Below are 25,456 nucleotides of genomic sequence, written 5' to 3'. Positions count from 1 at the left end.
CTGCCTAGAATAGAAGAATAGAAATACTTAATCTTGTTGTGTGTTGTGGATCCTTCCCCCCCGTCCCCCAACCATCAGCATTCTGGTGAAGCCTATTGACCCCTACTCAGAATAACATTTGAAATGTATTTTATAAACATGTTAAATATGACATATTTAATACATATAATATGTAAATATAATTAAAATATATTACATAAAATACATAGGATTACAAAGGAAACCAATTATATTAACAACAGATATCAAAACATTAAAAAAAAAAGTTCATACTGGGGCAGCTAGGTGGCACGGGGGGGGATAGAGCACTGGCCCTGTAGTTAGGAGGACCTGAGTTCAAATCTGGTCTCAGACACATGATACTCCCTAGCTGTGTGACCCTAGGCAAGTCAGTTAACCCTGATTGCCTCTCTAAAAAACAAAAACAAAAACAAAACAAAAAGTTCATAGACCTCAGGTTAAGAATTTCTGGCCTAGAGAATCAAGTACCAACTCCCAAGTGTGGCATTCAAAGACCTTCACAGGCTATACTCAATCTACCTTTCCAATCTTACCTTCCATTCTTCCCAGTCCCCTGAATATGATTTGTGCATTCCTGCTTCTATGTCTTTGCCTATGCTCTTTGCTTCATTTGGAATGTTACTCTTCCATTCATCTATAAAACCTTATCCATTCCTTAAGGCCCAGCCTAAATCACACCTCCTCTCCTGACCACCAAAGATGAATCATTAAATTCAGTTCAATAGGTATTCTAGGCATAGGGAATAATATAACCAAACGTGGGCAAACTGTGGAGCATTTATTTCCTCCAGCTATCAAATAGAAAGTATTGTGTCATTATGTGGTTTAAAAAAAAAAAAAAAGCAGTGACTCTTGAACCCATAGGACTTGGGTTGAAGTCCCAGCTGTGTGACCTTGAGCAATTGACTTAACCTCTCTGGGCCTCACTTTGCTCATCTGTAAAGTGGGGAGATTGGATTATATAATCTTGAAGGTCTCTTTGAACTTCAAATCGATAATCCTAATCTTACTAATTTAACAGATATGATTATGTTACTTTCTTACTCAAAAAACTTCAGAGAGTCCCTCTTAGATAAAATACAAAGTCACTGGCCTGATATTTAAAGGCCTTCTACAATTTGGTTCTGGTTTACGTTTCCTGACTCATTTCACAATATTCCCTTTCATGCACTCAACATTTTAGGCCAATTTAACAATTATCAGCTGTTCCCAGCTTTTTTCTCTTACATTCTGCTGCCTCTGGGCATTCACATTGGCCAGGGCTCCATGATTTTAGGGGGACTGTGGATGTGGGTGGGGAAAATTACTTCTTTAATTCAGTGTAATTGGCTTCCTTTGTAATTCTTTGGATTTTATTTTACGCATTTAAAAACATGATTCTGACAAAGGCTCCCTAGGCTTCACCAGACTGTCAGAGGGGTCCAGGACACAAAAAAGGTTCAGAATCCTTGGCATAGACCATCTCACATGCCTGAAACATATTCCCTCCACAGCTCTTGCCTTTAAAATCCTTCTTTTTCTTCTTTGTTTTCCCTCTGTTCCCAGTTGAAAATTATCTTTCCCTCTCCAAATTTCTCTAGAGCAGTTTGTCGGGATTTCTCATTTGGTCTTAATATATCCATCCTTTTGCCATACTTCATTGAATGTGGCATAGTTCCCTTGTTAGAGCAGAGGATTCTTGACGACAGGAATTGTTTCGTTTGTATCTTTCTATCTCCAGTACCTCACACAGTGCCTGGTATATTGGATATGCTTGTTGCATTGAACTGAGTTCTTTGCAAAGCTGGATTTTTAAAAATTTATTAACTAAATTTCTTTTTTCTTTTTTTTTAATATGGGCATCACGTGGATACAATTTCAGCATTCTGGAAAATATCCACTTAAAGTTTTTCAAATATTCTTGGTGTAGTGCAGGTTAAAAATGAACTTCATATGGCATACTGGCCCTCCTAGTTACTACGGCTCTTGCTTGCAAACCTGCCTATATGAGAAACATAACTCAAAAGTTCTTTTTGATAATTTCCTAGGGGCTACGTATATATTCCCTCTTTTCCCATTGTCTTTTATCTATTTGATTTTCCCCAGGGTATTAAAGCCAACATTGGAAAGGACAGAAAAGAAACTGAAAAACTTCAAATTTAAATAAAACATGTCTAGGATCTTAAGGAAGAATAAAGTCTAAACACAGGACCTAGAAAAATAACAGGTCTCCTGGGTGTCTGGGTTTATTATCTGACAGTCTTAAATGAGGATTTTAAAAATTATTCCTATAGTTATTCTCAATTGTTTATAAAGATTATGTTTTTTTTTTAAGACAGGGATGATGGATAATTGGTAGGAACATGAGTAAGAAAGTAATCAGAGACTGATCCCCTTTTGGCACTTAAATTCTAGATCTTCTTTTAACTTCTTGTACCTTAGCCTTTCTCCCTAATCTACTCTGCACTTTTCAGTTTGGTTTATCCTCAAATCTTCAATAGCTTTCCTATCCTGGAGAATAAAGTCCAGTCACAAGTGCTGCGTAGTCTCAGATTTGTCCTAATTAGCTATGTGACTTCACAGAAGCTTAGTTTCCTCATTTATAAAATAATTTCTAGGGACAGCTAGGTGGCACAGAGGATAGAGCACCAGCCCTGAAGTCAGGAGGACCTGAGTTCAAATCCAGCCTCAGACCAAACACCTGACACTTACTAGCTGTGTGACCCTGGGCAAGTCATTTAACCTTAATTGCCTAAAAATAAAAAAAAATAATTTCTAAGTCTCCTTCCAGTTTTAACATGCTGTTATTCTTTATTCTATTATTTTCTAATTCCTTAACTTGGTATTCAAGGCTTTCCTAATATACCTGTGCAGTGTTACCCTGTGCTATTCTTTACTCCCCTGGGTGAACTTTTTGCTCCTGTCACATCAGTATATTCACTGTATACCATATGTCATGCATATTCTTGCATCTGCATTTTATTAATTCCATTTTCTCTTCCTAGGCAGCCCTCCATTCCAAATCTTACTCATTTTTTATGGCCCAGTTCTGGTCACACTTCTCCTGTGCATCTTCCCTGGACTGTCTGAGCCTACAGTCATCTCTTCCTCATCTGATCTCCTACAGTCCTTATTTCCTATACTACTCATTTGCTTCACTGCATGCTGCATCATATTATTAGTTATCTTATTCAATGCAACCCAATAAATATTTATGAAGCACCTACTACATGTAAGTCATTGTGCTAGGAGCTGAGGATGCAAAGATTAAAAAAAAAATGAAAACCAAATAGTTCCTGCCCTTAAGGAATTTATATTCTGTCAGATGATAACAGTAAACATTGGCTTATGCATTTAAGAAGCAGGCATGCCTTAGGTAACACTAGGCATAAGATACAGATAAGAGAAAACTCCATATCCATCTATCTAATGCCTACATCCTATTTCTTCAATTAGATGGTCCTTGAAGGCAGGAACCACATCTTGTACCTCTTTATTTTACCTTCAATACTTAGCATGATTCCTTGAATTTAGTAGAAAAAAAACTTACATAAATATTTCGTGATTGGTGAGTCCCCATCTAATACTGTTTTACCTTTAAGGTAGAAGATGGTACAGTGGATAGGGTGCTGTACCTGGAGTCCAGAAGATCTGAGTCCAAATCTCGCCTCAGACACTTACTAGCTGTATGACTTTGGACAAGTTACTTAACCTCTATCTGCCTCAATTTCCTCATCTGTGAAATGGAGATGAGAATAGTGCCTATCTTCCAGGATTGTTGTGAGGATGAAATGAGATAATTTTTATAAAGCATTTTCAAAATCTTAAGACCTATGATGATGAAGGTGTTTATTTTCTCCTCTTCATCTTTATTAAGATTTTTCTTTTCTTTTCTCTTATTAGAAGTCAGCATACTTAGCTATCTTGGCAATATTGTCATTGCCGGTTGAAATCTCATTATAGGCATGCTCCCTACCTGCCCCTTTGAGGGGGGCAGTAATAGGTCATGGGACTGGATTGAGAAGACAACTTTCTGTTGCCAATAGGGCAGGACCTTTTTGATTCAAATCCAATGAGTTGTTTTAGAAAGGAATAGCATCCACAATGACCCTAAGATATTGCTTCACGTGAAGAAGTCATGACTTTTCCTTCCAAGCCTCAGGAGAAGCCAAGGAACAAGCTATATAGTAATTCAATTCAGCAAAAGGAAGGTAATTACAAATCACCTGAATAGACCAGAAAGAGCGAAAGGGACGTAGAGTAGACAATGCAAGAAATGCACCTTCTCTCCTTTGGCTGTCTCATCCTGTATTTGTCTTATTTGTCCACAGATGTTTGCATGTTTCTTCCTCCATTAGAGTGTAAGCTCCTTGAGAGCAGGGACTAGCTTTTACCTCTCTTTGTATCCCCACTGCTTAGCACATGGCTTGGTATATAGTAGGTGCTTAATAAATGCTATTGACTTGACTTCCCAGGAGGTAAAGGAGTACTCAGATGCAGTGGCTCCCTTTTTTTCACCCTGGTTCTGTGCCAGAGATCAGTTCAGAGTGGCTTTCTTTCCTTTTGGGCAAAGCAGTAGCTGGCACCAGGAGAGCTAATCATTTTATTTGCTGGGAAGCTTGGTTGTTATTATTTTGGGTTGGATCTGGCCCTTCCACTGAGGCAGATCTACAACCTAAGGTCTTTGAGAGTCAACTGGGACACTAAAGGGTTAAACCCATGGTCACACAGCTAGTGGGTGTCAAAGGCAGGACTTGAACCCAGATCTTCATGATTCCAAGGCCAGCCCTATATCTGCTGTGCCACTATGTCTCTTTATTTTGAGGGTTATATTAAGAATTATATCCTTAATACATAAATGTCATAGATTTGCTTGTTTAAGCTGAACCAGAAACTTCCCTACTTTCTCATTGTGAACAAATCTTTCTCCTTCAGTAAATTGTCTGTTTTATTGAGTAAAATTCAGTTTCCATCCTCCTTCACACATACTATAATGTTCCTTTTTCCAGTTTTTCAAATATCTTGACAGTTAACTTGCTGGAGAGGAGAGTCAATTGTACTCAGAAAACCCTTCCTACAACATAGTTTTGGTAACAACCCAGCCCTTTCTTTGATTCGTCTTCCACTTTTTCACTGAGTATCCTTTACTCCTTCCAACTAGCATGGGGGCTTTGGGTTCCATTTTGGGTAACACCAATGAAGTGTAAAGAATATAGGCCTGGAAAGAGAGGTAGACTGTGGTTTTATTACTTGGATCCATTGTTTGGGGGGGGATGATCTATTCTGGGGGAACTCATGAATTGGAAAACTTGGTAAATAACCTTTTTTTTGGTCCCTGACTCCCTCCATTTATTCCTTCATTTCTACTGGGTTCTGATTTTGGATTTGGAAAGTTCTATGCTGCTTACAATTTTAACCATGTTTTAAGCTCTAACCCAATGGTTAAAGGTAACTTACCATTCTAAAAAAGTGTCTTGATGAGATATTTAAACATATTCCAATTTAACAAATTCAAAACTAGGTCCATGGCTTATTGTAAATTTTTATTCAAATTCCTAAAAGAGCAGCTAATGTGAGTCAGTGGGCGAAACTTCTTTGGAACCTAGTTTTAAGTTGTCCTTTGAAATAGGAAGCATGATCCCTGGCATCAGTAGGCTTATATTCTAAAAGGGGCACCTCCCTATACCTCCCCTAGCTCATTCAATGTCTATTTTCTTGGAACAGGGTGGCAAGGCAGACCCTTGACAGTCCAGTGCTGTGGATTGATGTTCATCAGGGGTTGGGCCTTCAGTCTCAGTCTCCATGGTGCTTTGTGTCTGTCTCTGTTCCTCTGGATGCCAGTAAGCTCTCTTTCCTATCCAGATTTTTCTTTCTCTGGGGTGGGGAGGAGTGCTGATAGGTAGGTACCCCTCCAGGGCATCTCTCCCCTTAATTTTTTTTAAATCCTCTTTTAATCAACCTATACTTTATTGTTTTCTGTCTTGTGTAGCCTTCTATCCTCCCTTGTCTTTCCCTTTTAAAAATTATTTTTTAAATTATTTTTTAATTATTACATTTAAATTATTTTTTCTTTTTGATCCTTATGTTTTGCTAGTGACTCAAGAACAAACGTGAATCTTATGATCATAGGATTCAGAGCTGGTTGGGACCTTAGGAATAATCTGGTTGAATTCCATTTTATATAGAGAACTCTATAAAATTCTATTTTATAGAGTCAAAGAGAGGTGTAGGGAACTCTTGGTTTAAAAAGCTTCATTTGGCACCATAGATAAGCACCTGCTCTTCAGCTTACAATCCTGGAGAATTCCCTTAGAAAATTACACCGTGCCACACTGTATATACGAGAGGCAGGCATTGAACCAAGGTGTTCCTGTCTATGAGGCCAACTCTCCATCTACTATACATACTGCCTCTTTCATTCTCTAAGTTTTAAAAGGTACCTTCCTCATATCAACCCTGTGAGGAAAGATAATGGAAGTATTATTATCTCCATTTAACAGACTCAGAAACTGAGGTTTGGATAGATGAAGTTAGGTATTATGCTGAGAAATGAACTCAAGTCTTCTTGACTCCAAATTCATTTTGCTTTCAACTATATATTATACAGCTTCTCAACATGTTGAATTTATACTCAGAATCCATTCTGTACAATGAAAAATTGCCTTGTGAGCTGAATATATTTATTCCTGGATTTCTTTATCTTCTAGGAAAAATAAAAAAATAAAATTTATAAGCAGAGGGGCACTCTGAGACGCTGATTTCCATGCCCAATCTTCTTTCCAGTTCTACACAGCAGAGTAAATTGCTGTCCTCCCTATAGCAAGTCAGAGTGCCCTGGGGTCCTGGATTTGGCAGGAGATTTCACTCGTAGGTTGGAATCAGCGGATCTGGGGCAGGGAGCTGTGCTGGTGAAATAAATTCTCCTGAAGAAGGACTTGCCTTTGTCCATAAAGGCTGTCAAGAAGGGTGGTTTACATTTATAGGAAATAGTAGGCGTCTTACATAAACAGCCAGCATGCAGTTTGGGCTTTGTTAAATTTATCTGGCTGTCCAGGGGGGGAATCAGCTCAAGGCTATTGAGGTCTGCCACCTGTGCTCAGCACTTGTCAGCTGGTGACATATGAGTGCCTGAGAAATTTTCTCCTCTATCTTTCACCCCTTCTCAGGAGTAGCTCTTTTGTAAGAGATGAAAAAAAAAGATGTTTCTATAAAAAGATGTTTTTGTTCTGAGGCTTTTGATTTCCATCCTTTTCCAAACAAATAGATGGGACACTATATATTGAATAAGTTGTCCAGTCATTTCAGTTGTGTCCGACTCTTCATGACCCCATTTGGAGTGCTCTTGGCAAAGATATGGGAGTGGTTTGCCATTTCCTTCTCCAGCTCATTTTACAAATGAGGAAACTGAGGCAAACTGGATTAAGTGACTTACTCAGGGTCATACAACTAGATTTGAACTTAGGTTTTTGTAACCCTATGCCTGACCACTGTGCCTCCTAGCTGTCCATCTTCACTATGCAATGTCAATTAATGCTTTATGAATGCTGAAAGATGTAGAATTCTGGTATGGATGTTATCCGATGCTGTTTCCTTTGGGGAAAATTCTGCCTTACTCAGCATTTCTAGAAGACCCAATACTTGGAAAATTTTACATTGTTAGGTTTTACCTTTCCTATAGGATACATGGAATCAGGAAAAATAGAATGTTGAAGAGAGAGTATTGGAATAGAATCAGTAGACTTGGGTTCAGATTTTTTTGCATGTTCTTGGGCATGTCATTGAGCCTCAGTTTCCAAATATGTAAAATAAAGATAATACTTATATTACCTAGCTCAAGGGATGGTGAGGAAAATGGTTTTTAAGCTTTAAAGTGCTATATGTGTGCAAGTAACACTAATAATTATATATGCTCATATATGAATAATTTCATAATATATTAACATATTATTTTCTAATATATATTTTATTATATGTATATGCAATATAGAATAATTATTGTTATTGGAAAGGGCCTTAGACATCATCTTTTCTAATGTCCTTATTTTACAGATGAGAAAACTGAGGCTCAGAGGAGTCAAATGATTTGCCTATGGTTATATAGCTAATATATGGGCAGCTGGACAGAACAGTAGACCAGGCGTGGGGAACCTGCGGCCTTAAGGCCACATGTGGCCCTCTAGGTCCTTGGGTGTGGCCCTTTGGCTGAATCCAAATTTCACAGAACAAATCCCCTTAATAAAAGGATTCATTCTGTAAAACTTAGGCTCAGTCAAAAGGCCACACCCAAGGACCTAGAGGGCCACATGTAGCTTTGAGGCCACAGGTTCCCCACCTTGACTCATCTACATGAGTTCAAATCTGTCCTCAGACACTTACTTACTGTGTGGCCCTGGGCAAGTCACTTAACCCCATTTGCCTCAGTTTCCTCATCTGTGAAATGAGCTGGAGAAGGAAATGGCAAACCACTCCAGTATCTTTGCCAAGAAAACCCTCAAAAAAGGGGTCTTGAAGATCAAACATGAATGAATCTACTGAACAGCAACATATAGTTAATATGTGACTGAATTGGGATTCAAACTCATCACTTTTTTTAAAAAAAATCTTATTTTTATAGAAATTTTTGTTTTTTACATCAGCCTCATTTCTGAATATATCCTTTCTCTCCTACCCAGTGAATTTGTCCAAATTCATTTAATGAAGGCAGAAACAGAGGCACAAAGATACGAGGTTAATTGTTTAAAGTCACCTAGTAAGTGGAAGGCAGAGGTTGGATTATGGGACAATACAATGGTCCATAACAGCGTACAGTGAGTAATGATATTTGAGGTTAAAGTTGCTGGAATCTGTGACTAGGACAACATGTCCCAACGATGCCTAGAGAAAGGTCATGAAATCCTCATCAACTAGAGTAGAACTTAATGAAAACAAACATCTCAGCTGGAGTTTCATGCTCCTCCACCAATTAATATCCTCAATCGATTTATTTTAGTCCTTTAAAGAGATGCTCTACCCTAGGCCAAATAATCTATTTTCTGTACTCTTCAGATTTCATGCTTGTTTCTGCCTCTGGAAATGACATTGTTATGACCTGATGTGAACTTTTTCTTCTGCAAAAGATTTCTTCTCTCTTAAAATTATACTCAAAATTAACTTTTTTGGGACGTGGTCACTGATTAATTCCACCTGTCATCAGCTACTCACATCCCTTTGGCACATTTAAGGAGTTTTCATGGTCTATCAGGCACCTTTCTTTCTTTTTCTTTTTTTCCTTCCTTCCTTCCTTCCTTCCTTCCTTCCTTCCTTCCTTCCTTCCTCTCTTCTCCTCTCAACAAGAGAGGATTCTTATTCAGGTATAGTTCAGACAAGGGTGGTCTTTGAGGACTTGTAAGATAGAGCTGGAAGAGATTTAGGGATGAGGCCACTGAGGCCTAGGGATGTTAAAGGACTTGTCTTTAGGCACACAGGTAGCATTCATCAGAATCAGGATTTGGACCCACGTCCTTTGACTACAGCATTGTTGTTGAGTTGTTTCAGTTATGTCCAACTCTTCTTGACCCACTTTGGGGTTTTCTTGGAAGAGATACTGAAGTGGTTTGCCATTTCCTTCTCCAGCTTATTTTACAGATGAGGAAACTGAGGCAAAGAGGATTAAGTGACTCGCTCAGGATCACACATCTCTTACGTGTCTCAGGCCAGGTTTGAACTCAGGTCTTCCTTACTCTAGGCCAAGTGCTCTCTCCACCGTGCCACCTAACTACTCCCAGAGTCACTGCTTTTTCCAAGGAACCGTGCTATTCCTTTGTGTTTTCTGTTTATAGTTATATGATATTAGACATGGAAGGAAGCTTGGAGTTATCTAATCCCACCCTCTTATTTTACAAATAACGAGACAGGCCCAGCTATGTGCCCAAAGATATCTAGCTAATTTGTGGCAGAGGTGGGACTGGAGCCCAGATTGTCTTAACCCTAGCCCAGAATTCTTTCTCCATTGCTGCTGAGAGCCCAGTGAGTCATCAAATGATTCATTACAGCAGAACATTATAAAGGTTGTTGGTAGAAGTCATTTAGTTTAGTTCTCTCCTTTTACCGGATGGGAAACAAAGCATTTAAGATGTCAAGTTAATCACCTAAGGTCATATAAAGAAGGAGCTAATTATGGAATTGGGGCAAGACTTCATTTTCTCCCGACACCCCATCTTGTGCTCTTTGAATCTTGGGAATGCACGGATTTTAGGGGAAATGAATTCTATCTCTTTGTGTTTTCTAAGTTCTATTGGAACTGGTTCCTCACAATGCGTCAAAAGGGGATGGATCCCAGCTTGTCCTTCCCTTGAAGTGATTGGGATGGGGATTTCCTGCTCAAAGTCCATTGGATCATAGATTCAGAGCTGGAAGGAACCTCGGACAGCATCTGTGTCTTAGGTAGGCTATTCCTTTTGTAAGCCTCTTTTCATTTGCTGGTGCCCAGGGCTCATGCTGGGTTGGCTCTTTCTCACTATCACCCAGGGAACCATGTATAAACTGGGCTGAAAACAGGGCTTGGATTAATGTCTATGTATTTCAATGCAAAAAAAAGGACTACTCGCCTTTCACATTCTGGTAGCTTATTTTATGTGACTGGAATTTTGCTGTTTTATCAGTTAATAGTAACAATAACAGCTCATTACCATAGTGTTTATAGCTACAAAACTTTATATACATTATCTGATTTGATTTGATCTTCACAATAACCCCAGGGGCTGGATATCGCAAGTATTATCATGCTTATTTTGTAGAGGAAGAAGCCGAGACGCAGAGAGGTTAAATTATGGTGAATCTGAGACTCACATTCAGGTCTTCTGAGTGAAAAAAAAAATTGTTTTTTTTTTTTTAAATAATACACTGTCCTTGAATTTTGGTTTATAGTATTTTCAGGCTCTTTAAAAAAAGACCTAATTATTCATTTAGGAATAGATTTGGTTCTGTTCTCCAAATTTGTCGTAGGGATCTTAAAGGCTAGGTAGCCTGATCCCCTTATACAGATGGGGAAATGGAAGGCAAGGAAGATGGTTTTAGCCAAAGTCACCCAGGTAGCACATATTGTCATCATCCTCAATCAACATTTATTAAGTGCCTACTATGTGCTAAGTGTTAGATTAGAGAAATGATTTAAATCCAGCTTCTCTGCTTAAAATCCAGTGAACTTTCGTTTGTTCAGTGTTGCCTATGATTTACCACCCATAGAGATGGACTGTTTGTTCCCTGGTTCCCTAAAGCTTGATCTGGGACTTCGGCAGAAAGGAGAATGCAGGATTCCTCAAATCCAGTGTCTTGACTTCCCAAAGAGAGGTGAAGTCCCAAAAGAATTTCAAGCATCCAGGACAAGTTTTGAGCTGTGTTTTGCAAATAGGAAACAATGCAGATATAATTTTATTTCCAATAATTCTAACAGTATTTTCTTTACTCTTGGTGAAAAACATTATTTAGGCTGGTGCTATTTTTGTATTTACAAATTCAATTCAGGCATTTATTAAGTGCAAGGCACCATGCAAAGAGTAAGAAACCAGGTTATAATTCTACTTTATCTATTCTTATTTCCAGGCTAACAAAGGCTTAGTCAGTCAGTCAATAAGCATTTTGTTGCTTTGTTGTTGAATCCTTTCAGTTGAGTCTGACTCTTCATGACCCATTTGGGGTTTTCTTGGCAAAGATACTGGAGTGGTTTGCCATTTCTTTCTTCAGCTCATTTTACAGATGAGGAAAATGAGGCAAACAAGATTTAAGTAACTTGCCCAGGGTAGCTAGTAAGTGTCTGAGGTCAGATTTGAACTCAGGAAAATGAGTTTTCCTGACTCCAGGCCCAACAATGTGCTAAGAGCTGGGGAAGCAAAGAAAACCAGAGGATATTGTACTCCTCCCCTCCAATCCCTCCAAAGAGCTCACATTCTAACAAAGAGATAACATGGAAATGACTATATACATGCAAGGTCTTTTCTGTTGTAAATAAAAGCAAAATTCAGGGGAAGGGACGAGGAAGTTGCTGTACCTGGAAAGATGTCCTGGAGAAGATTGAGTTGAATCTTCAGGTTACAAAGGGTGAGAGGGGAGAGCATTCCAGACATGGGGGAGAGTCAGTGCATGGGAGATGGCATGCCTGATATGCCCCTCTAGCCATAGATGATCCTTGGTTAGGTTGCTTTGTCTGAACTTTTCCTTTGCTTTTATCATCCTCTTTTTTCATATAATACTTATTTATGTACAGCTGTATCCTCCTTATTTGACTATAAACTATTTAAGGGAAGGGACTGTCATTTTTCATCTTTACATCCCTTTCTTCTAGTATAATACTTAGTATACAATAGGTGCTTAATAAAAGTTTTTTTGATTTTTTTTCAAATAAGGGTAACTTTCTAACTTCTTATTCCAATTGAGCTTTCCATCTTAGTCAATAATCATTTATTAAGTGTCTACTATGTGCCAGCTATTGTGCTAAGCACTGGGGATACAAAAAGAGGCAAAAGAGAGTTCTTGCCCTCAAGAAGCTTACAATCTAACGTAGTAGACAACACACAAACAAATACATACAAACAAGCTTTATACAGGATAAGTAGGAAATTATTAAAAGGGAGAAGGCATTAGAACTTAAGAGGGATTGGGAAAGGCTTCCTGTTGAAGATGGGATTTTAGTTGGGACTTTAAGTCAAGGAAGCCAGTAGGAAGAGATGTGAAGGGGGAGTGTATTAAAATGAAAGGGTCAACAGTCAAAAATCTAATCTCAAACATGAAAAATGCTCAAGGATTTCTTCTTTTGATTTGATGTCTTACCTTTACTAAAAGATCCTTGGCATCCTTCTGAAGCCAATTTGGGTATAAGGGGTTGTCCATTCGAATAGAATGGAAGAGCTCTTCCTCATCTTGGCCATGGAAAGGTGACTGACCAATTAGCATCTCATAGAGGAGGACACCAAAGGACCACCAGTCCACAGAAGTGTTGTATTTCTGACCCAGCAAGATCTGTATGATCACAAGGAATAGAATCACAAAAGCATATTATAGAATTATTGAATTTTAGCGTGGAAAAGGAAATGAATCATCATCTACTCTAATCTCCCGCCCAATGCAAGGGATTCTTTCTGTGATACTCCTGAAGGATGCAGCCTCTTTTTGAATATTCTAGTGTTGGGGGAGCTCACTACCTACTGAGGCATCTCATTTTACTTTTGGACAGCTCTCACTTTATTAAGATAAAATCTGCTTCCAAGACACATTTGTTTTCTGGAATCACACAGAATAAGTCTAATAATTCCTCTTTCACGTGACAGGTTTTCAATTAATTGAAGAAAACTTAGCATTATGTTCTCTATGTTCAATTACTCCTTAGATGACATGCTTTGTAGGTCTTTTACTATCCTCACTTTCCTTCCCTGGACATAATCTACCTGATCAATATTTCCCTAAATCATAGTACCCAGAACTGAACACAGCCTTCCAAATGTAGTCCATTGACTGACTACCTCCCTTGTTCTACATATTTCAATTAATAGGAGAGAGAGCATGAAGGAATGGAAAGGGTAATTGATTTGGAAATCAGAACTTGTAGATTCTATCCCCACTTTTCATTTCTGTTTCCTACATGACTACCAGCAAATCAATTGACCCATGTGACCCTGGTTTCTTTATTTATAAAATAGGGTTGATAATGATCATCTTGGAGTTCTTCCCAGTTAGTAATAGTCTTTATAAACTGAAAAGCACTATATAAATATGAGCTATTATTACTATAATATTATATTTATACAATATTATTACTATAATTACTATAATAATGATAATAAGAATTCAGTTTAAATTATTCAGTCTAATTATAATAAGTCTAACATAATAATTCAGTCTAATAACAATTCAATCTAAAATTAACTTTTTGAGTGGCTGAATTATACTTTTTGACTCATATTGAATTTAATTCACTAGGCAGGTAGGAGGGACAGTTGATAAAGCACTTCACCTGTAGTCAGGAAGACCTGAGTTCAAATTGAGTCTTAGATACTTACTAGCAGTGTTACCCTGGGCAAGTCATTTAACTTCTGCCTCCCTCAGCTTTCTCATATGTATTATAGGGATGATGATATCATCTACCTCCAAGGGCAGTTGTGAAGATAAAATAATATGTGTGAAGTACTTTGCAAATCTTAAAGAACTTTATGAATGCTAGCTACATAATGGTCCCAAATCTTTGAGAATGTAGGGGCAAAATATATCTAGATAGTACTTCGTTGTCATTAAGTCATTTCAGTTGTGTCCAATTCCTTCCCCAAAATTCCATTTTGGGATTTTCTTGGCAGACTTACTGGAGTGTTTTACCATTTCCTTCTCCAGTTCATTTTTACAGATGAGGAAACTGAGGCAAACAGGCTTAAATGACTTGCCCAGGGTCACACAGCTGGTAAGTGTCTGAAGCTGGATTTGAACTCAGGCCTTCCTTACTCCAGGCCCTAGTGCTCTATCCCCTACACCATTAGTATACCTTGTATACGATTTCCTTTCAGTGATGCTACCACAAACTCTGAGAAATTGAAATTATGGGGTATATAAATAACAATGGAGAGATGCTTTCCAGTTGACCTTGAAGAGAACAATTAAATGAGTAGATAATCTCAGTTTTCCTGTATTTATTAAAGATAATATCTCAGGACACCACAATGTATATGTTTGATCTCAAAACAGGTAGTGGAAAGAATAGAGGATTTGTTAAAGGTGGTTTAATTCAATTCAGTGTAATAAAAATGTATGAAGTGCTTACCGTGTACAAAGGACTATGCTAGGCACTAAGTTCCCAACAATGGAATTTAGGATCAGAAGATGATATAAGTTCAAGTTTTTCTTTTTCTTGTTACTACCTGTATAAACTTGTGCAAGTCACTTGATCTATGGGTGTCTCAGTTCTTCATCTGTAAGATGATGTTGTTGGCCTGGATGGCCTTCAGAGTCTAAGACCTTGGCTCCGTCATCACCTGGCATGACCTTGGGCAAAATGCTTAATACTGAATTTGTTTCCACATATTGTAAAATCAGAATAGTTCTTGAACTACCTACCTTACACTGTTGTTGTGAGGATTAAATGCAATAATGTGTATATGTAAGATTTTTCCTTTTTTGTAATCATAAAGACTTATATAACTTACATAAATGAAAGTTTATTGCTCTTGTGGTGATTTTATGAGAGGGGTTGTATGTTCTAGCAGTAAGGACCCTAGACTTGGTGTAGGAGATCTAGATTTGAATCCAAATTCTGATGCTAATTGTGGGTTACAAATAAGCTTCTGAATTTCTCTAAACCTCAGTTTCCTTATAAGTAAACTCAAAAAGTGAGGTAAAGGGCAACAAAAAAGGATTTTTTTAAAAGCTATGTTGGGATAACAAATTCTGGTTTTTTTTTGTCTTTTCAAAAAATATTTTATTTTTGTTACATCTGAGTTCCAAGCTGTTTCTCTCCCTCCCTCCCAACCCCGCACTAGAAATGGCCAACATTTGACAAAGCTACATATGTGAAACTACTCAATACATACTTTTCATATATCATTTTTTTCTCTGGAGGTGGATAGCATCTTCCTTCATAAGTCCTTTGTAGTTGATTTGAATATTCATATAACTCAGAATAGCTTAGTCATTCACAGTTACTCTTTGAATAATATTGCTATTAGTATATATAATGTTCTCTTGGTTCTGCTCATTTCATTCTTCCTCATTTTATGTAAGTCTTTCCATGTTTTCCTAAAATCAACCTGCTCATCATTTGTTACAGTGCAGTAGTATTCCATCACAATCGTATATCACAGCTTGTCAAGTCATTTCCCAATTGATGGGCATCCCCACAAATTCCAATTCTTTGTCACCACAAAGAGAGTTGCTATAAATATTTTCAAACATGTATGTTCTTTTCCTTTTTTCCTGATCACTTTGGGAAACTAGATTCTGTTAATCTAACATAGATTAAACAGTGGATGGAACCATTTCTCAGAGTAAGGGCAAAACTAATCAACTTTAATTTTGCTTCTATTTTCTCTGCTAAGGAGAGTGATCTTTGAACTGGGAAAGATAAAAAATGATAAACAGAGATAAAACCTAAGGTAAATGAAGAGATAGAATGAGAACACTTAACTGCTCTCAATGAACTCAAGTTACAAGGCCTGGACAAACTATATTCATGGATCTAAAGAACCTGGTGCATATGATTGCTGAGTGACATTTATGATTCTTATATAGGGTGGCTTTTTGGGAGTGGTAGAGGAAGACATACACAAAGAAATTCAGGCCTTATGAGTACAAAAATTATCAAGAAATTTTATTTTAAAATAAAAATACTTCAGAAAAAAAGAAAAAATTATAGAGAAGAAGAGAGATGTGAAAAAAAATAGTGATGGGCAGCTAGGTATTACAGTGAATAGAGTGCCAGATTGGAAGTCAGAAGGACTCATTTTCCTGAGTTCAAATCTGGCCTCAGATGTACTTACTAGCTGTGTGACCCTGGAAAAGTCACTTAACCCTGTTTACCTCAGTTGATCATTTGTAAAATAAGCTGGAGAAGGAAACAGCAAACAACTCCAGTATCTTTGCCAAGGAAATCCCAAATGGGGTCATGAAGAGTTGGACATGACTTAGATGACTGAATGACATCAACAAATTTTCATTTAAAAAAAGGGAGAAATCACCAAACTACAGGCCAGTGAGCTTGATGTCAATTCTTGGCAAAATTTCGGGCTATTTTGAGAAAGGGAAGCAGTGATTATTAAAAGCTAGCATGGATTCATTAAGAATAGGCCATTTCAGAATCACTTCATTCCCCCTTTTTTTGTTTTGTTTTGTTTTTTGGGCAATTGGGGTTCAGTGACTTGCCCAGGGTCACATAGCTAATAAGTGTCAAGTGTTTGATATGAGGCTGGATTTGAACTCAGGTCCTCCTGACTTCAGGGCTGGTGCTCTATCCACTATGCCCCCTAGCTGCCCCCATTTCCCCTTTAAAAAAAAAACAAACTTTAAAAAAAATTTTGGACCATGTTACTAGATGAGGATAATGTTGTAGATATAATTTACTGATATTTCAGCAGAACATTTGACAAAATTTCTAATTGTAGGCTTGTGGACAAGCAGGAAAGGTATAGACTAGATAACAGTGCAGCTGTGTGAATCCAGAACTGGCTAAATGAATGGATCCAAAGAATAGTCATTGATTAATGGCATGATGTCATCTTGGGAAGAGGCCTCTAGGGGAGCACCCCAAGGATTTATCTTTGGCTCTTTTCCATTTAATATTTTATAAATGATTATTTTGAAGGCATTCTTGTCTTATTTCGAGTTGACATGAAGATTAGACACGTAGCTAATACATTGGATGACAAATACGAAAAAGAATTTAATAAGGTAGAATGATGGGCTACATTAAATAAAATGAAATTTAGTAGTAATAAGCTTAAAGTATCACCTCTGAACTCAAGGAATTAATTGTGTAAGTACAGGATGGGGGAGGCATAGAGAAATAACTACATATGAAATAAAAAATTTCATGTATGAGAAAAGAATCTGGGAGACTTAGTAGATTGGTAGTTCAATATGAGTCAACACTACAGGAGCCAAAAAAACCAATGTGATTTTAAATTGCATTTAAGAGTGACAAAGGAGCCATAGAAAAGGAAGTGTTAGTCCTGCTTTCCTCTTCCTACTTAAAGTACATTTGGAATATTATCAATTACTCAATCATTTATTAAGCATTTATGTTCCAGGCACCATGTTGGATGCTGGGAACACAAAGACAAAAATAAAATAAAATGTACCTGTCCTCAAGGAGCTTATATTCTAAAGGGGAATTCACTATGTAAATATATACATACATATATACACACATATATATTTATATATGCATTCACAGAAAGCAGATATAAGGTAAACTTCTGCAAGGAAGACACTAGAAGGGGGTGGGTAGATGGAAAGGTCACCTGTAGATGGTGGTACTCAAGCCAAATCTTGAAGAAAACCAAGTGTACAAAGAGGCACAATCAAAGGAGGAGTAGATTCCATCTAACCAGTGGACTACTAATCCGCCAAACCTCCCAGATCTTTTTTTCTTAATGAAATTAGTTATTTTATACATAAATTTATTTATCCAGTGCCAAGGCACAGACATTGGGGATGGAGGATGTGCTGAATAGTAAGAAGGCCAGTTTGGCTAGCCTAGAGAGTGTATAAAGGGGAGGAATGAGATGGCTGAAAAGGCTGAATGGGGCCAAAGATAGAGTTGATCTTGAAGGTAACAAGGAGTTACTGGAGTTTACTGAGCAGAGGAGGTGACATAATCAGACCTGTGCTCTGGGAAAAGCACTCTGATGGTTGTGCAAAGGATGGAATGAATTAAGAGACCATGCTGGAGGAGATTCAGTAGTTCAAATGAGAGGTGATGAGAGCCTGGTTTGGTGACAACCATGTGGAGAGGAAGGAACATGGAAGACATGTTATGGAGGTAGAAATAAGAAGATTTGACAAGCATGGGATACATGGTGTGAGAGTGAATAGTCGAGGACGAAATGAGGTTACAAACCTGGGAAACCGGAAGGATGGTAGTGTCTTTGCTCATGTTTTAGGAAGGACATTGACAAGCTGGACTGCGGTCATGGCAGAGGTGGGAGGGGATTAACTAGGCTGGAGAGGGGACTGGAGATCATGCGATATAGGTACTGATTAATAGAATTGGGACAGTTTAGCCTAGGAAAGAAGGGTATGAATGAACTGGGGTATGGAGCTGAAAGGCACCTTAAGGGCTAGCTAATCCAACTCATTTTACCGATAGGGACCTTTGAAGACCAGAGCAATTAACTAACTCACTCAAGGTCAAGTTCCTGCAGGTAGTGGTAAGTAGCAAAGCTAAGACGTGAACTCATGTTCTCTGATTCTGAAGCCATTATCAAGCTACCCCCTAACAAACAGCTGTTGTCACCAATTCAAAGAGATGTCACAAAAAAGAGAGATTAGTATTATTTTGTCTTACCAGAGTACAGGGCAATCAGCAAAGTTTTCAGAAAAGCTGATTTTGTTTTGATATCAGAAAAACTTCCTAACCTATTAGAGAGCTTGGAACAGGTAGCATCTGGTGTATAAGGGACCCCTCCTCCCTGGAGCTCTTCAAGGAGAAGCTCATTCTCCAGTTATAGGGGATGTTATAGGGAGAATTATTTTTCAGGTCTAAGTTGGACTATGTAGGCTTTAAAATAATTTTCAACTCTGAGATTCTGTGACTGTGACAAGAAAATATAAAGTGTGGTTTTTTTTGGTAAAAGTTATTTTTATTTTGATAAAAGAAAAATTATATATAAACTTTGGGCAAGATAATAAAATGACATTTTATTTGCTGTGCTTTCTTTGAATTGCTTTTTTAAAGCTTTTATTTATTTATTATTCATTTTGAACTTAAATACATAAAGACCAAAAAAAGAACATTTCCAGCTATATAGCACAACATAAAAAGAAGATTTACTATAAAACCACAAATTTATATTTCAGTTTACTTTTTAAAAAACTATATAATAAGGACTACACATGGTTTTCAAAGCTATTTGCTTTCTAAGCTTCCTTCCAAATTTTCTTTTATTCTTTGCTGTGCACTTTTTATATTTTTTCCCCTCCCTTCCCACCCCATCCTAGAGATGGCTACCATTAGATACAAATACATATGTATATATGTGTATATGTAGAACCATACTATACATACTTCTATTTATCAGTTCTTTTCTCTGGGGGGAAGATAGCATCTTCCTTCATAGATCCTTTGTAGCTGATTTGAATATTTATAATACTCAAAATGAGTTAGTCACTCAACGTTGTTCTTAAAACAATATTGCTGTTAACTGTATACAACATTCTCTTAGTTCTGCTCATTTCGCTCTTCATTATTTCGTGTAAGTCTTTTCATGTTTTTCTAAAATCAACGAGCTCGTATCTTACAGCACATTAGTATTCTATCACGAACCTATAGCACCACTTGTTTAGCCATTCCCCAATTGATGGGCATCCCAAGGTGTGGTATTTTTGTTGTCAATATCAAAGAAATCGAATGCTGTACAAGTTTTCTTGACAGGTTTGACTGAGTTTTATAGTCAACCAGGGTTAATGAAAATGTTCCCTGGCTTTGGGGAGAACTGAGAGGGTTCACATATCATATCTGGAATATCTCAGAAATGCAGTTATTTTTCTTCCAAAAGCCTGTTGCATGGTTTGAGTAGTCCTTTGATGGCTCTCTGTGCTTGCCAGATGGCTTCCTTGACCCTTTGCTCAGTGGGCTGGCATCACTTTTATTTGACTGTAGTTGGCTTTCAATTTTTTTAAAAGTAAAATCCTATCTTGATCTTACAACCTGGCTATAATCCCTTGCCTTAGCCCCCTCACACATCAATCAATTTTATTTGTAATCCTGCATATTGAAACTCAAAATAGCTCTGAGGGTTTGGTCTTTGACAATTCAATCTAATAAATATTAATCAGGCATCTACTCACTGCAAGGCACCTAAACATGATAAGTTTTACTGCCTTCAAAGAGATATTAAAAACATTTATATTCATTAATATAATCCAAGGCAGAATAAGACAAATCATTAGAGAAATATAACAACATGCTATGGAAGGTCATAGATGAGTGTGATCACTTTAGGCTTAGAGACATCAGGCAAAAAAGGTGAGGTTTTAGTTGGGCACTGAATGATGGCATAAAACTTGGGTAGGCAGAGACTAAGGAGGTGTGGGGGGCATTCAAGGTAAAGGGAAAAGTATAAGTGAATGTGTACAGGGGAGAAAGGCAAGGGGGTAGGGGGAGCAATAAGCAATCTGAAATAAGGGTATGGTAGGAGAAATAATGGAAGTTGAGACTGGAATGGCAAATTGAAATATAGATTTCATTCTATGGGCAATGGGAACCCCTTGAAGGGCTTTTTTTTTTGGAGTAGGGGACTGGTGTCGGAGCAATGCATTAGTAAGATTATTTTGGAAGCAGTGTGTATAGATTGGATTGGTAGAGGAGCTAAAGTGGGGAAAATAATTGGAAAATTGCTATAGTAGGCCAGGTGAGAGTGACAAAAGCCTGAGAGGGTGATGGGAATGGAAAGGGGAGAGAAAATGATAGGGGCAGGAGTGAAGATGATTTGAATTTTGTGCCTGGGTGACTGAAAAGATCACGCACTTGACAGAAACATGAGAAGTCATAAGGAGCTTCTTTTGGGGTGGGGACACAAGATGAGTTTCACTTTGAACATGTGGAGTTTGAGGTATCAGGTTGGGCATACAGTTGGAGGTATCCAGCAGCTGATCACGAATGGGGACTAGAAATTAGGCAAGAGACATAGATTTTGAAGTCATTCGCTTGTAGATCCTAGTTGAAGTTGGAGAATAAGTGAAAATCACAAAAGGGAAAATGTATAGAAAGAGCAGAGAAGGTGACCAGTAATAGAACCTTGAGGAATACCTGTGTTTAAAGGTTGGCAAGAGAAATAAGGCATCAGTGGAATCTGAGAAACAGTAATCAACCAGAAAGGCAGGAGGAAAACCAAGAATGTCATGGAAACCAAGGGTAGAAAGCCCATGGTCTGAAGTGTGAACTGATGCATCAAAGTTAGGGAGGACAAGGATTTTGAGAAAGCCACTAGATTTGGTGATTAAGAGGTTTCAGTGAGTTGAGATGGCAATGGATATGAGGGGCACAGATGATTAAGGGGTGAGTGGATGGCGAAGAAACATCTTCCAGTGGAGTACCATCATTTCAGGAAGTCTGGTAGTGAGAGCTAGAAGAAATCTTGGTGGTCATCTAATCCAACTGGCATTTAGTATATGCTTACTATGTGCAAGGTGCCAAGGGTACAAAGACAAAAATAAAAATAGTTCCTGACTCTAAAGAGCTTTACATTCTTCTGGATGATCACATATTCAATTTAGTGGTCTCAAAGTGTGGTTCAGGGACCCCGACGGTCCCTGAGAATCTTTCAGAAGGTTCAGAAGGTTTGACCTTGCAAATCAAAACTATTTTCATAATAATACTAAGACATTTTAGTTTCTGATATACTTAATCTCTCTCTCTCTCTCTCTCCCCCCCCCCATCTTTACTTTCTCTCTCTCTTTATCTCTGTCTGTCCCTAATATAAGCGTAAGCTCTTTGGAAGGGTTCTCAAGACGTTTTTTGAGTATAAAGGAGCTTTGAGACCAAACAGTTTGAGAATTGCTCTTCTAGTCCAATCTAATTTTCAGAGGAAAAGACAGATTTAGGCCAGTAGTTCAGTGGGGTAGCAAGACTGAGGGAAAGTTCTTATTCTTTTTTTTTTCTTTAACATTGAAGATTTAAGTTCATATGCCAAAGGAGGAAAAGTTGAAGATTTAGGAGAGGTAAGGAATAATTGATGTTGTAAAGTCCTATAGGTAGGAAGTAAAAAAGGAGACACTTTTGAGACCCTTGGGGTGAGGCGGAAAATGTAGTGAATGAGTGAAGAAACAAAGAAATTTTGTTATGAGGGGCAGAGATATTGATGTATTACATGGCTAATAAAATTAATATGTATATACTACTACTACTACTACTAATAGCAGTAGTAACTAATGTTTATATAGTTTTTCAAGGTTTGCAAAGCACTATATAGACATCTCATTGTGATCTTCATAACAACCCTATGAGGTAGGTACTATTACCCCCATTTTACAGATGATGAATGTGAGGCTAAGAGAGAGATTAAGTGACTTGTCCCAGGGTCACACAATTGGTGAGTGTCTGAGGCTGGATTTGAACTTGGGTCTTCCTGACTCCATATCCAGCACCCTTAACCACTATGCATGACTAGCAGCCAAGGATCACATGCTGAGAGTGGAATGGAATGGAAAGGGTTTACAATAGTCAGTGTGGCACACAGAACAATGGAAAGGGAGAGGGTGTAGAGATGTCTATTGTTTAGAGAACTGTGGTCTGGGACATTTCTCACCCCCTTGTTGTACACTCTTAGAAGAGTAAAGTTTTAAATGCATTGATATCTACATGCTAACATACATGAAGAGTGCATTACCAATCTCAGGGAACCAAAATCAATGAGCTGATCTGATTCAACAGTTTTTAAAAGCTAAAACTTGTCATTTATTTAACAGATGTGGAACTTAGTTTAAATTTTGAAGGCTTAAAATGTAAAGCTGTGTAATTTTAAGCTAGGTTCACATAAGTATGCAAGGCAAAGGAGTTTTATTTTGTTTTGAATCTGAATTTCCTAGGTGGTCACAGTTGTGAAAACCTTCAATGAACATTTATTGCAGGTCCACTGAGTACTTGCTACTGTCCTGGCTGGATTGAGTAACCTTGCCTAAGGTTATTATTTTTTTTCTTTTGGAGAGGCAATTAGGGTTAAGTGACCAGAATCACACAGCTAGTAAGCATCAAGTGTCTGAGGTCACATTTGAACTCAGGTCCTCCTGACTCCAGAGCCGGTGCTCTATCCACTGTGCCACCTAGCTGCCCCCTAAGGTTATTTTTGCAGAAAGGTCAGAAGTCCTTTTAAAACCAATCTCACTGTCAATGGTAAATCTGGTCCTTTTGGAAAGAATCACTGTATCATGGATTTAGATTTGTAAGGTACCTCAAAGATCCACCCCTCTTATTTTTCAGATGAGGAAACTAAGTCCCAGAGCTGATGTCTCTTGCCCACGGTCACACTTATGATAGTGAAAGTAACAGAGCTGAGATTTGAAACCAGGTGCTGTGATTCCAAAGTCACCAGTGTTCCATCTACTACCACAGGCAGAAACTATTAAACTCACTTAATAATTGTTCTTTTTCAAATAGAACATGATTGTAATTGTCATTATTATTATTTTAATCTGTACTCTTCACTAAGGACAAAGCTTCTACTTGTCATCTAATTTTCTTATTCATATCTCTCTCCCTCCTTTTTCTCTCTCTCTCTTCCTCCTCCCCCTACTGAGTCTTTTCCAACTGCGTATGAAAATCCTTTAAAAAAAAACCTTTTCTTTGAATCTTATAATAACAACAATAGCTAACATTTGCTTTTTTTTTTTCTGTTGTGTCTGACTCTTTGTGACCCCATTTGGAGTTTTCTTGGCAAAGGTACTGGAGTAGTCTGCTGTTTCCTTCTCCAGCCCATTTTATAGATGAAGAACCAAGGCAAACAGGGTTAAGAGATTTGCCCAGGGTCACATAGCTAGCAAGTATCTGAGTCCGGATTTGAACTCATAAAGATGAGTCTTCCTGATTCCAAGCCCAGTGTTCTATCTACTGTACCACCTAGCTGTCCTGTTCAGATCTCGAAGAATACTTATTAAAATCTCTTCAAGAATTCTCTTTATGTTTCTTTGTGACTTGATGGTTATATTTAGTTCTCTCAGGAAATAAGTTTTCTTAGTCCTTTTTCTTTATCCTCTCTTCTGCTATCATAGTTAACTATCTCTTGAAAAGGACAGTTAAATTCTAATCTCCTCACAGATTCCCCAGAGAATGTGAATTAAACTGTAACTGTCCAATATTTCTCTATTTCTCAAAGACATAGTAGTAGTATATATAGTCTTTTTGGGGAAGCCTTCTGAAAAGCTGATGTTACACTTAGATATCTAGTAACTCAAAAATATTAAAAAACACCTTTCTGCTAAAAAACATTCCAGTTTTTTTTTTTGTTATTACCCATTGAATAAAATTCAAATGCTACTGCCTTACACTCAAGGCCTTCTACAATCTGGTGTTACCTTTCCTTTCAAGCTTTATTCCTCTACATACTGCATATGCTGTAGACATACCAGACCACTCTCTGTAGCTAGAAAACACCTGCACCTTCTAACTGATGTGCTTTTGCTCATGATGTTTCTTGTGCCTGGAACATCACCTTTGCCCAACTCAAATAGCACTTCCTCTACGAAGCCTTCATGTTCTCCACTGTCAATAAACACCCCCTTCTATCCCTGACCTTACAAAACATCTTGTTTTGCAAAATTGCATTGTGTTATCATACATGTCATTATTATTATGTACTATTGTTATGTTTATTCTGGGTGGATAGTAAGGTTAAACTCTTGAGCAGTCATGACAAACAGAACTGAGGGCCACACATAAAGATGTCTGCGGGTTGCATGCTGACTTAGAAAACCACCTATTAACATTATCTATGTTGTACTGTATTTTTATTTATTTTGTCAAATATTTCCCAATTACATTTTAACCTGGTCCTGGTATTTAAGAGAGTTTTGGTCCATGAGCTTCATACCTTTGCTCTTGTGTATTTAAAAAAATACAATGTAGGAGACTTTGCAATGTTTCATGCTCAATGTGGTCAGCAAAATGTCATCAGTAAAACATGAGCACACCTATCTTGAACAAATACTGTGGATGGAAAAGGAACTGGACCCAACAATTAATTGTGAGGAGAGTAGGCAGTTAACATGATGTAACACTGGGCCTGAAGTCAGG

At 37.8% G+C, this 25,456-nt stretch overlaps 1 protein-coding gene across 1 annotated transcript in view; it reads right to left on the bottom strand.

Moving 5' to 3' along the window:
- PRKCQ (protein kinase C theta) overlaps positions 1 to 25,456 on the bottom strand; it is a 189,767-nt gene that overhangs the window by 10,848 nt on the left and 153,463 nt on the right. The window contains exon 15 of the mRNA XM_027838577.1: positions 12,805 to 12,993. Within this exon, the coding sequence (XP_027694378.1) occupies positions 12,805 to 12,993 (189 nt within the window). The remainder of the gene's footprint in view (positions 1 to 12,804; positions 12,994 to 25,456) is intronic.

Source organism: Vombatus ursinus, unplaced genomic scaffold (genome assembly GCF_900497805.2).
Source record: "Vombatus ursinus unplaced genomic scaffold, bare-nosed wombat genome assembly UNPS02014830.1, whole genome shotgun sequence".
NCBI lineage: Eukaryota > Metazoa > Chordata > Mammalia > Diprotodontia > Vombatidae > Vombatus > Vombatus ursinus.
Note: the sequence above shows the minus strand (reverse complement) of the source record. Positions and strands in the feature narration are given on the sequence as shown.